General features: G+C 40.9%; 1 protein-coding gene across 2 annotated transcripts; it reads left to right on the forward strand.

The window, feature by feature from the left end:
• Window positions 1–21: 21 nt before the first annotated feature.
• osr1 (odd-skipped related transcription factor 1) lies at window positions 22–9969 on the forward strand. Of its 2 annotated transcripts, XM_031866752.1 has the most exons (3): window positions 22–63; window positions 5378–6079; window positions 8092–9969. In XM_031866752.1, exons 2-3 carry the CDS (start codon window positions 5406–5408, stop codon window positions 8222–8224), a joined length of 807 nt encoding a protein of 268 aa, XP_031722612.1. In that variant the 5' UTR covers window positions 22–63; window positions 5378–5405; the 3' UTR covers window positions 8225–9969. The 2 variants fall into 2 exon arrangements, with proteins under 2 accessions (XP_031722612.1, XP_031722611.1); XM_031866751.1 differs by lacking the exon at window positions 22–63 and having other exon boundaries at window positions 82–6079.
• Window positions 9970–12545: the final 2576 nt, after the last annotated feature.

Consider the following 12545-nt stretch of genomic DNA (forward strand, 5'->3'; position numbering starts at 1 on the left):
CCCCCCCCCCCCCCCCCCCCCCCCCTCGCAGGACCTGCGTAAAAAGAAAAACAACTTTTATTGGTAAGTCTTCACTTTGCTTATGCATTCAAAAGGAAAATGAAACGAAAGTGATCGCAGATCAGATTGCTTAGGTTTTCTTCATATTTATAGCAGTTGGAGATTTACAGAGAGGGTTGTGCAACAGGTGTAGGCCTGTCATCCACTTCTTCAAGTAAAGTTGATATTATTGTCAATATCAGCACTGGTTTTCCTTACACATCAAATGATAACAAACGTGTTTTTTTTAATTAAATGAATTATTAGTAAAGTGATATGTGCGCTTAAAAAACAACTTTATGAAAACTGAATAGTTTTTCCTCAGTACTGATGTTTATGAATTTATGAATTAGCATCAAAACATGTATTACTTCCTTTTTTACACGCAAGCAAAATTACAAATAGTTTGATCATCATCAGCAGGTCAGGAGCTCCATATTACTGACAAACTGAAGTCTGAATTGTGATACAGATTGTGATTCGGTTGAGCCGCTCTGATGGGTCTCAAAGATCTATACAGAGAGAAGCCGCACAATTAGCGCAGAGTGAATAAACACCCGTGAAGAAGAGACGCTGTAGAGGCGCTGACTCGTCATCCTCCGCTCCGCTGAGTGGGGATCGGGATCTGATACACGGACCCAGGTGTGACGGGCCTTCGCTCCGCAGATGTGATCCTGGGGGCCACGCATGGCTCAGACTGGACCAGTCATGTCGTGTTATTATGCCACTCAATGCTAATTTTTACATAAGTATTAGTCGTTAAGCGTGAAAGCCCCTTGCAGAGTTTAAATAGCGTTTTAATGTGTTCAGTGTGTGAGCGGCATTGGGATGCAGCTGGAGTGCAATGCTGTGATTTGAACAGGAACACTGAGCAGCAGCGGGTTAATACAAAACGTATCCGAGGCTCGTGAGCTCTTTGACACAGTGCAGTAAAAAGGACAATATTCTACTGTAAAATGTAGCCATGTATTAAGTAACATCAAATGGAAATAGAAAAGTGCAAGTTCATTTTTTAGTAAATTTGCTTTATATGCATTTGTGTTTTTGAACATGACAGCGAAACTTCTTATTATTTCAGAAAGTGAATGTCTGTAGTGGTAACAGCAGTAAGAACGTTTCAACCTGTTCCTGTAGAAATCAACTTTTTTCAAAACTTTTCCAGCGATCTACTTCTGTTTCTAGAATAAAATAAAAATGATAAACTTATTTTAGAAAAAGAAAACTTTTTCTTTTTACTGTGGCAGGCAGCCTCTAACTCCCAGCTGTCATATTTCAAGAGAGCCTGTGACTGTGTTCTTATCAACGTCGTGGTACAAATAGAGATCCTTTAGTGAACTTACTGCATAAAGTGAAGTGATGTATTGACCACCAAATGACTGGAATCAGCTCTTAAAACGCCCACTCTGTGTATGTTTTCAATGAGCACATTAACTTCACCACGTCACAAAATAATAATAATTCAAAAATCGGAGCACTCGGCCTGCTTGTAATTACAATTCTGTAAGGGAAGAAAAGCTCACATCCATTGATCATTTGCGGAAGGAGATGTGTGTACTACACCCAGCCTGATCGCGTTTACATGGAGGTGTGAAGCAGCGTCTCAGTCTCCACAACGGGGCCATCTGAGGTGCTGTATCTCACAGTCTGGACCCGAGCAGAGGGCCACATGGCTGTTAGAATCTGGAGGCCCCTGGTATGCAGACATCAAAGGGTTAAAGGTGAGGAGGCGCTTAGCAGCACAGCACTTATCTCCTCTAATGACCCCCTAAGTATAAGTCAATTACTTCTGCGTCATGATCAGAAAGGAACAGACCACAGGGGGCTGTTTGAGCTCCACTGCTCCTCATTACAACCACTTCACTGCAGTTTACTGGATGAGCGGCCCGGCCTCAGGTCTGAGGTCAAGGCTTCTCTAATTTATTTACTGCATTTATTAAAATCTGTGTAGAGAGCTGCACAGTGTAAACTCTACTCTCTCTGTCCGTTATAGCACCTCAAAGCAATAAAACACTCACCTGGCTCATTTGGTTATGAATGTTTGTTGAAGCAGCGCGCTCCTCTACGACACAGCTGGTGATGAAATAAGAAAGTTATTGTCTTATGGTTGCTAATGAGTTTTTACAATTCCATGCATTCTTCTGAAACTAAAAAAAACCTCCTTAAATCCTGATGATGTTGACAGATACCAGGTTACATCATACACTGCCTCCCACTATTTCTGCTCTGATTGCTGTCTGTTTGTAAAATTAAATATTTATCATCACCAACATTTTTATTACGATTTATATTAGTTATTATTCTCAATATCATTTGAATTACTCATCTTTATCAATATGAAAAGAGTTCTCCCCTGAAGGTTCCCTGAATAGTTCAAATTAATAATAAAAAGCCTTCCATAATATCACTTGTCTCTTAAGCTCAGGTCAACATGTTATCAGCCTTCAGAACTCTGAGATCTGAAATAATTATGGCTTTGTTCTGATGAATCCACTGGTGTGTCCACCAGAGATGAAGAGTTTCATTATTCAATTTCTCTGGAGATTAAATCCTAAACCTGACACTTATAGCCGATTCCAGCAATTATGGAACTTGTGACGAGTGATTTGAAAAAGGTGTTTATTCAGGTTCTGATTACAGATGTTCGTAAATATGTCCTGTCCTAAAGTAGAAACAGCAACACCATTCAAGATTAAAGTAAAGTACATACATTTACACTTGAAAATATACTTCAGTAAAGTCACTTCAAAGTGAAAGTACTCATTTTTTAAAAATGACCCTGTCACAGTATGATTAAGAAATATTTCTGGGTCACATATACCCTGGGTTTTACTACAACTACCACAGTACCACGTCTTTTTTGACTCTATCATACAGTATAATAATAATAATAATAACTTTATTTATATAGACCTTTTCAAAAACAGGTCACAAAGTGCTTTACAAAGACATAGAAAGTAAGACAAATTAAAAGATAGTGATACATATAAATAGTTATTATATATTATAATGAGAAGCAAGAGGTGAATTAGTAAAACACAGGCACAACAAGAGGAGTTAAAGCAGAAGAAGAACCAATTAGGAGAAATCACTTCAGAAGAATGTCTTTAAAGAGAGATGTGCCGGATCTTCTCCTGCAGGTGTTTCTCGTGTTGTTTTAATCTTCTATCAGTCTTCATCTGAAAAATAACTATAGTAGTGACCAGTGGTGGAAGAAGTAAAAGTATTTCAAATACCAGAGTAAAAAAAGTACTTAAAGTTAAAGTACCTGTTGTGCAGCAGAAGGCTACCTGAAGTGGTATGTTATCAAATATCATATTATCACTATAATTAGAACTGAAAGGTGGTGACGAATGTAATTACCTCATACTCTGTTGTGTAGTTTATTATATAGTTTAATATGCGAATAAGTCATAGTGGTGTAGTATATGTTTTGGTAGCTGTCATATACATTTAAAGGAGTAAAAAGTGCCCTCTAGAATCTATAGAGTAGTTTAAAACAAAAATAACAAGTAATCCAAAACTGTACAAAGTACAAGTATCACGTATTTTTCTCTGAAATTAAACTCAAACCTCAAATTTGCACTGAAATGCAGCATCTGAGTAAACGTAGCTGGTGTGGATGAACAGGTGTGCTGCATGAGGATGTGGGAGGAGTAACCTGTGGAGGTGTGTGTCTGCCTCAAACAAAGATACTTTGTCGATTGTTATTCCTGCTAATCAGCTCACGGCTATTTCTCTGTCTGAACGCTGTCATTCTGTGGCTCAGCACGAACAGCCCCGGGCATGTTTCTGGGTACAGGAAACGTGTGTTTGTGTGTGTGTGTGTGTGTGTGTGTGGGTTAATGCTGCCAATCGTGTTGACTTTCACAGACACATGCCACTAAAACCCCGCCATTGTTTGATACCTAAAGCCAAGTTCACGTTACACGTTCAGCGAAACAACTTGCTGTCTTGGGATCAGTCTGTTAGTGGTCGTGGTCTTCACACGACCGATCAGTGACAGAGAGTCCCACACTGCCAGATCCTTCATCCGAGATCCCAGACGAGGGAAAACACGCGAGAAGTGACACGGGCGTAGTCATGCTTCCTGATGATGTCAGCACACGCGCGTTCACGTAACAGCCTGTTTGCCCTACGTAGATCAGTCTCTGTGTTATGTGCTATGTTTATTCATGCAAACATCCAACACCCTCAGCACAACAACAACAACAGCAACTTAAGCCCGTATTGCAAAAGCAACACATAGCTCGGACAGGCAGGCTACAGGTTTTCCACTCTCTTCAGCTGTAGCTCCCTGGCAGATCCAGATATTTAGCCCGCTAGTTATCTGGAATGCGTCTGCGACTTCAAACCGTTCACACAAAGCGCTGGAGCCAGTTAGTGCTGTTAGAACCAACTTTAAAGGACCATACAGATCATTATTTTCTTTAGATTTTTGTTCAATGCACTCCGTTATACCAAATAAATACATATATAGAACTGCAGTGTTTGGTATAGAATAGCGAGAATAGAATTAGTGAGGCATTATTGAGCATTTTCATTATTTTAATAGGTGTCTTTCACCTTTATGGAGTAAATAGTGGATGAGGCCTCTAAATTTCATGCAGGGACTTGGAGAGGTGTGCTTGCAGATGGCTCAGCTTTTAAGAGTTTTGTATAGTGTGGATCCAACAGCATGGGCCTTTCACATGCACAGCCTCATTAAGCTGATAATGAGGCCTTATCTGCGAGCTGGACTTGATGTTTATTGGCTCCTGACAGAAGTGTGTGTGTGTGTTGTTGAAAGGGGTTTGGGGAAGCACTAGGGTTCTTGGTGGGTAAGGTGGGAAGTGGGTACAAACTTAAAAGTATTTGACCTTTGTATGAATTCAATAACGGCATTAAGCATTCAAACCAAATGCCACCTCTCAACCTTCCAACAGAGATCCTGTTAAACAAACATGAGCTACCTACTGTACCCAACATTCTGTGGTGGCTGCTCGCTACTCATTTAAAAATCAAAATATATGAAGGCCATCAGTGATTAAGTGATGATGTGGAAAAGGAATATACAGTGCTACAGTTTGCAGAAAAATACAATGACAACATTTTATTCTGGCGCTAAATTCCTGCCTAATTCCTCTCACACTTCACTGGTTTCTTGTGTAAATGTAGTAGCAGTTACACTACGTGTGTGTGTGGGGGGGGGGGGCTTGCAGTAGTAACTAGTGATCGGACCTCCTGGTCATCTTAATTGCTCTCTTCATTGAATTGACCAAAGAAAGTATTAGAATAATTAAATGTGACTTGGCTCAAAATTTGCATAATTTCATCTGCCAATGTTTTCTGTCTCTACCAGAAGACCTGTTGGATTCCACGTAGCAGCCATGGGCAGCAAGACTCTGCCAGCACCAGTCCCTCTCCACCCGTCCCTCCAGCTGGCTAACTACGCCCTCCTCCAGAGCTCTACAGGCCTCCAGTTGCCAGCAGATCATTTTCACAGTATCTACAGCTTCAGTGCCCTGCACGCCATCCACCTCCACCAGTGGACCCTCGGCTACCCACCTTTGGCCCTGCCCCGCTGCACCATCTCCAAGCTGCCTGCCCAGTTCTCCTCCATGGCCTCCCTCCCCATGTTCCCTCACCTCCTGCAGTATAAGCATGACTCAGCAGGACTGCTGCAGAGCTCCAAGAACAAGCCCCGCTTTGACTTTGCCAACCTGGCAGCTGCAGCCACCCAGGAGGATCATTTGAAGGCCGAAGACCTGAGCGTGACGGGTGCCGCCGCCGCAGCAGCACAGGCTTCATCTCACCACCAGACTTCAGCCAGCCTTGGATGCCTGCTGGATGTTACCAAACTCTCCTCACCAGAGCGCAAGTCCAGCAGAGGCCGACTGCCCTCCAAGACCAAGAAAGAGTTTGTCTGCAAGTTCTGTGGCCGCCATTTCACCAAATCCTACAACCTTTTGATCCACGAGAGGACGCACACGGACGAGAGGCCATATACCTGTGATATCTGCCACAAGGCCTTTAGAAGACAGGACCATCTCCGGGACCACAGGTGAGAACCACATTTGATCAAGTTAAATAGCATATTCACTAAGTGAATGAAGGGTTACTTTCTGTTGATAGGCGTGCCCACTTCATGCAGCAGTTGTCTAGTTGTGGTAATAAGCGAGGTATGAACTTTTCTCTCAAGCTCTAGTTTTCATACAACTACTTCTGGGCCGTTATCCCCATTTCTATAATTGAGTACAAGTCACCCCTTCTATAGTCAATTTTCCATCCAAATTTAGGGCACATTTACACCAAATGTCCAGACAATCAGCACATTAGTGTGTTAATTATCCAGTCAAGCACTGAGCTGACTTATTGGTCTTTTCAAACATGTAACGCCGTGTCTACATAGGGGCCATAGTGTGAGCAGCAGCTTCAGTGCTCTGTGTCCACACACGATGCGTTCAGGACAATACAATGATTCTACCAAACAGACGTCAACATTTTACCTTTGATTATCAGCATACCTAGATTGTGAAAGACTTTGATTCCTTATGTGCGTCATCATTGTGTTAGCAGTAAGCTGACATAGAGCAGCAGGGTGAATTCCATGAGGCAGAGCAGGTTCAAACATCTTGTACATTGTGTCTTGTCATTTTGCTAAGCTTTGCTAAATCTAAATGTCATCGATTTACATTCGATGATTTGAGATTATTTCCCAGACATGCTGTGCAGTGATTTGAGTAGTGAGTGTGTGACAGGGGAAGGTGAAGAGTTATGTAATTTGCAAGTAGGAGTTTGTTTATTTGCTGTTTTTTTTTTTCCATAAAATATTGTCAATGTGTTCGAATAACTGCACAGTCAGATGTTCTGCAGTGGCTTACTGCTGCTGAACTAATGGTGTGGTGCATAAGTAATGTCACATACACATAGAAAACCAGCAGACCCCAAATCAGTGACTTAATGTCTGATTCAGTGCAATTCATTTACTTGATGCTGACATCAGTGTAAAATTGGCATGATGTTACCATATGTGGTATCGCAGCTTTTTTATACTGACTTCAGGTCGTGTGTTTTCTACGATCGCAAAAATAACCAAATTTATAATTTGAATACATTGTCACACCGTAGTTCTTTCCCTCTAACTCGTCTGGCATCGATGAAAGAGTCTGTGTAAAGTGATGATGCCACAATAGCTCTTACAGCTAAACATGTGAAAATAACACCACAACGCTCCTTCCACGCTTCACTCCAAAAGGGTCCAAATGGGGGGTTCATCGGGAGAGACTCTATCTATCCATCTGCTGTTGTCCAGGAGTAGCATACACAGACAAACATCACATTCCAAAGCAGTTTCTCTGTTGACTTAATGTAGCGACTACTATCAATTTTACGAGCTGTTAATAAGTAGGCTGTTCCATACATAAGTCCAGATACGTTTTATGCTGTTAATTAAACAAAGAGTTACAAGCAATAACTGTAGTGGAATCAATAAAATAGGAACAGAAAAAAGAAAATCAGAGCTGTGCTGCCCCTCTTCGTCTGAATCCAGCCGTTTAAGTGAACAGGTAAACATAGTGAAACCACACACCTGCACATTACCGGAAGGGATTGTAACCAAAAAGAATGTGAGCAGCCTAAACAAATAACAAGATAAACAATAAAGGCTATGTTACTTTCTGCACATAAACACATCCCATATACCTGTGTCCTCTGAGATTTCAGGAATAAAGTCATGACCCTGTTTAGGACTCTCTCTGGATGAAGCAAAGTTTAGAGTAGTGGCTGAAACCAAAACTTACAAAAAACCCTTCAGATCAGTGCATGAATCTCACCGTTGTGTGGCTTACCGTCCACACAAATGTAACTTCACCGCCTCCAACAAAGTGCGGTTCACATCGGCTTCCCCGAGCTTTTCAGTGGAAAGCATCCTAGAGGGCCTTTGTTCTAACAGTGGCCCTAATACTACATATTGAAGGGGACGTGTAGCCTGTGTCAGTGGTAATGATGATGTTCTGAAATCTGACATGATTCTTCTTAAATACTAACTGGCTGTTCTGTGTGTCCACCCTGCAGGTACATTCATTCCAAAGAAAAGCCCTTCAAATGTCAGGAGTGTGGGAAGGGCTTCTGTCAGTCCAGGACTCTGGCTGTCCACAAAACATTACACATGCAGGTCAAGGAACTGAAGCCAGCCAAGATCAAGTGATTCACTCTGCCAGCAGGGAAGGGACGGGGACACTGGAAAAACACGACCAAAGACCACAACAGTCAAAGAACAACCAAAGACTTATTCATCTCAGCTGTTGGAGGTAGAGTGCTCTGCTTCTGTGGGAATACTCCTCAACGATGAACTATTTCACCAGCCAGCTCTTAAAGGAATAATGCAGAGATACTGTAAGCCTTAGTGGAGAAGTGGATGCTTAGTTATCAAAGCTTGACTTGGCAATGGATGTGTGGAATGTGAAATGAAAAAAACACTTGTGGCTGCTCAGTGAAATACTTTGCTCAGAAGCTTATAATCCAAAAACTTTTTAAAAAGGGACACAACTGTTATGCAATTATTATTTTTTTACAACATAGAATGATCAAAGCCATGTTAATACATTTTCCTCCTTTTCAATATCGCACCCCAATGTTATTTTTGTACAGATGCATTATATCAAAAATGTATTTTTGCACTTTAACCTGATTATTGATTATTTACATATATCACTGGATTTCTTAAACTTATTTTCAAAACAAATAATCATTTCTAAATAAAATATTTTACTGTAAGTGGTTGGCTGTTTGTCTCAGTTTGTCTGAGTGAAAGGTAGGGTGGTCATTAGACTACATGTAAATCAGTGTACTGCCCACTGTTTTCACAGTCCAGTCACATGACAGTTCATGACATAGTCACAGGAAGTCATTTATTAGTTTTGCATTTCGTCCATTGTTTCATGAAGGCAATGGAAAGTCCATTTGGATCCCTTTTCATGGCGGACAGGAATGAAACAGACACCGCGGTGGTTTCGTCGCCTAACCCTAAATTTCGTTTTGTTGCTGAATGTCGTCGCTACTGACAAAACAAGAAGTCGTGCCAAGTGACAAAAATAATTAACGATTCATGTCCCTGTAAACGAAACCAATAGATTGCATTTGGAGAATATTTCATGAACTGCAGTGAGACTGTGTTGGTGATCATGATCGTGATGATGAGGATGATCACAAGGGTTGGCGGTTTGATGCCCACCTCCTCCTGCCCAAGTGTTGAAGTTTATCAAAATGTGTTTTGATAAATATTTTTCTACACTTTTTAACTTTAGATTAAATTGAAATAATTTAAAGGAACACGAGGAACAAATACAGAAGCCATATATGAACTAATATTACTAGACGACGAGGTGCTTATTGTAGCTTGTTTTTTTATATTTAAGTACATTCATTTATCATGCTTCAGGCCCTGTGAGGCTGTATTTGAGCTAAATGCTCACATTAGCATGCTAACATGCTTACGATGATAATGCTAGCATATTGATGTTTAGCAGGTGTAATGTTTACCATGTTCACTGTGTTGGTTGCAAATTGTTGCTAATTAGCACCAATTACAGCTGAGGCTAATGGAAATGCCCTTAGTTTTGCAGGAATTTGGTCATAAACCAAAGTATTGAAAAGTCCGGATGACCAGATGAAAGGTCAAAGTTCACAATATCACAGCAAATATTGAACTGATTGAATATTTGAGTCTGACACACCATCACTGCCATAGCACCATGCCACTACATTTAACTCATGGAATACGAGCTACATGTGAAACCGGACACTGGAAGTCTGAAGTTTAAGAAAGACTTATTTTCTTCATTGATATACTTATAATCGATGGGTCTGAAATTACAGCCATTTTTGCTACCATGCACACACTTACTTTCTACCATTTCATGTCAGTGTTTATATTTGATAGATGTTAAAATGAAAGTTTGTGATACTTTTCTCAATGTACTGCTAGGTATAATGAGTGCCTTTTATGGAGGGAATAGTGAAGCAGTGAATGAGGAAGTGATTTTGGACAAACCTTGTGTTTTGCTATTTTCATACATTCCACCAGTCAAGAATCTTGGACTTTCCTGCAGAGGAGTCAGAAAATCAAGCACATCTTGCTGATGTTCTAAAAGTCGTTAATATCTGAATGCATTTAACTATTCAGGTTCAGGAGTCAATTTATTAAGGTTTAGACGCATAGTCATTGAACGGCATTGGCCTACTGTTGCAGAGGAGTTTATTCCTATGGTTGCAGTTGTTTTTTTCAATTTTGGTTTCATAGGGCAGAGTACAGCTTTTTTTTTTGGTGTTCCTTGTTGCAGATGTGCGGAACTCTACTGGAGGGACAAACAGCATTCCTCCAAAAGATATTCCCTCATTTGGTATTTTGATGATGGTGGTGGAGAGCGTTGTCTAAGACATGTCTCCAAAATCTCCCATAGGTGTTCTGTTGGGCTGAGATCTGGTGACTGAAGGCCATAGTATATGATTCACATCCTTACTCACCAAACCATTCAGTGAGTCCTCATAATCTGTGTGGAAGCATCTACACTCATTCTATACTCGTTTATTCTGGGTTCTCTAATGTAAGCAGCAGTTTTTATTATGCAATTTACAGTGTAAAAACACACAAAAACAATATACTTGTTCTAAAAGGAAAGGTATAAATGTTACTGTATGCCCTGAGTAACGTTTTATTAACCAACAACAACAATCAGTCAGGCCAAAAGCATTTCCAAGCACCATGATTAAAGATAACTCCTAGAAGTAGACCAAAACAGATGACTGTATGTGGCAGGGGCCGAATGACATGTCACAAGTAGGCTCAACATTACCATAGATTCTAGCCGTCCTGACTGTGGAAGGACTTTACACTGGATCAGCTTGTGCCTCACACAGAGAGATGAAGCATGGGCAAGGTTTAAGATTTTGCTCCACGTCTCATCTGGATTATAATGTCATTCAATGGGTGCAGCCTCTGGAAGGTTGGGAAATGTAGGAAAGTTATTACAGACAAAGCCACATATTTTAGGTACCTGATGAAATGTTGATTGGGAAGAAGGTATTTCTCAGAGAGCTGTTGAAAAGATGCAAAAGTATTGTTTATGTATAGATCCTTTTTCGGTACTAATACAGAGGCAAGACCACGAGAAGAAGGTATTGGGGTCAGGAAGGAGCCAGTTTGCAAACCAAAATGGCATCTGAACTGATTCTAGATGTTGAGTGTTGATTTAAGTAACATTTTTGAAGTAGGGAAAAACAGAAAAATGTATAGGGATGTAAATAAGAGCTATTATAGAGGCAGGTCTAGCCGAAGAAGCATTTGCAGTCATCCACATGAGACCAATTTCGATTTAGGCAAAGACAATCCTCCAAGGATTTAGGCAAAGACAATCCTCCTCTTTTTTTATGAAAAAAAGAGGAGGGGTTCTGGGTAGACCCTGGAATCGGTAATAGAGAACATTTTGGGAGAGAGTTAAAGATAGTCCTGTGGGGGATGCATGAAGGAGTTTTATCCAGGCAACCAATTTCTTGCTAAACCTGAACTCAAAGACCTTTTCTGCATCATTCAAAGTCACGGCTTCTGCTGCATTTGAGGAGGATACACTGTATAACACATTGAGGAAACATCTTACATTGAAAAAGGCATGCTTGTTTTGGATGAACCTCGTCTGATCTGCTGAGATGATAGTGGGATGGACAGGTTCCAAACACACAGCCAATCATTTGGGTAGAATCTGTAGTTCTACTGACAGCACTAACTTATTTTTCTTTAGTAATAACACAATTGAAGCTTGGTTAAGTGGACTTACAGACTTTAAGAATAGGTTGTCTATGGTTGATCTTGTTTCACTTTTGATAGTGCACTTATATTCTGAAATGAGAGTACAAATATAAACAAAGGTGTGTGCGTGCATGTGTGTGTGTATGCATGCAGGAAGAAGGCTGCTGGTCCAAGGGAAGGAGGAGAGCTGAGCGGATGGTTGGCCTGTTGCTCACCATTTTTATAATAGCCAGGAACTCATCAGTCTGTCATCAACTCCCTGAGAAGCCAGGGACAAACACACACACACACACACACAGCTGGCCAGCTGAAGATGGCAGTGGATGGTGTACGTGACATAAGGCTTGTTGTGATTTAAGCAGAAAGGACTCTACTTCTCCTCCATGGCCTCCTGTCCTCAGTCTGCTGGCAACATTACAGAACTTAACTACAGTACAGAGACAGTAGGGATCAAATAGCTCTGCTACCGGACACTGGTAGGACAAACATGTTGCTCTGTGTAGGTCTGCAGGCTCCAAGGTTGCTGATGGGCAACAGTGGTCGTGACCTGACGTGTGATCATGGGAGGGGTTGTTAGTGTGTTTTTACCCTGAACCAGTCTGTTCTGTCTCAGTTTCCAATATTCTTATTTACAGGCTTATGGCATTCTTATCTGCTTTATTATATTATTTTAATTAATTAATTAGGCTACTCATCTTGAGCATTTGGTGTGTGAATGTTGCAC

Source organism: Anarrhichthys ocellatus, unplaced genomic scaffold (genome assembly GCF_004355925.1).
Source record: "Anarrhichthys ocellatus isolate YVR2014 unplaced genomic scaffold, GSC_Weel_1.0 scaffold36, whole genome shotgun sequence".
Taxonomy (NCBI): Eukaryota; Metazoa; Chordata; class Actinopteri; order Perciformes; family Anarhichadidae; genus Anarrhichthys; species Anarrhichthys ocellatus.

What these genes read in the sequence shown, in the direction of transcription:
- osr1 (XM_031866751.1), top strand. Translation starts at nt 5,358, where the DNA reads ATGTTTTCTGTCTCTACCAGAAGACCTGTTGGATTCCACGTAGCAGCC. An exon ending in GACCATCTCCGGGACCACAG is followed by an intron (nt 6,080 to 8,091) that starts GTGAGAACCACA and finishes TCCACCCTGCAG; the next exon opens with GTACATTCATTCCAAAGAAA.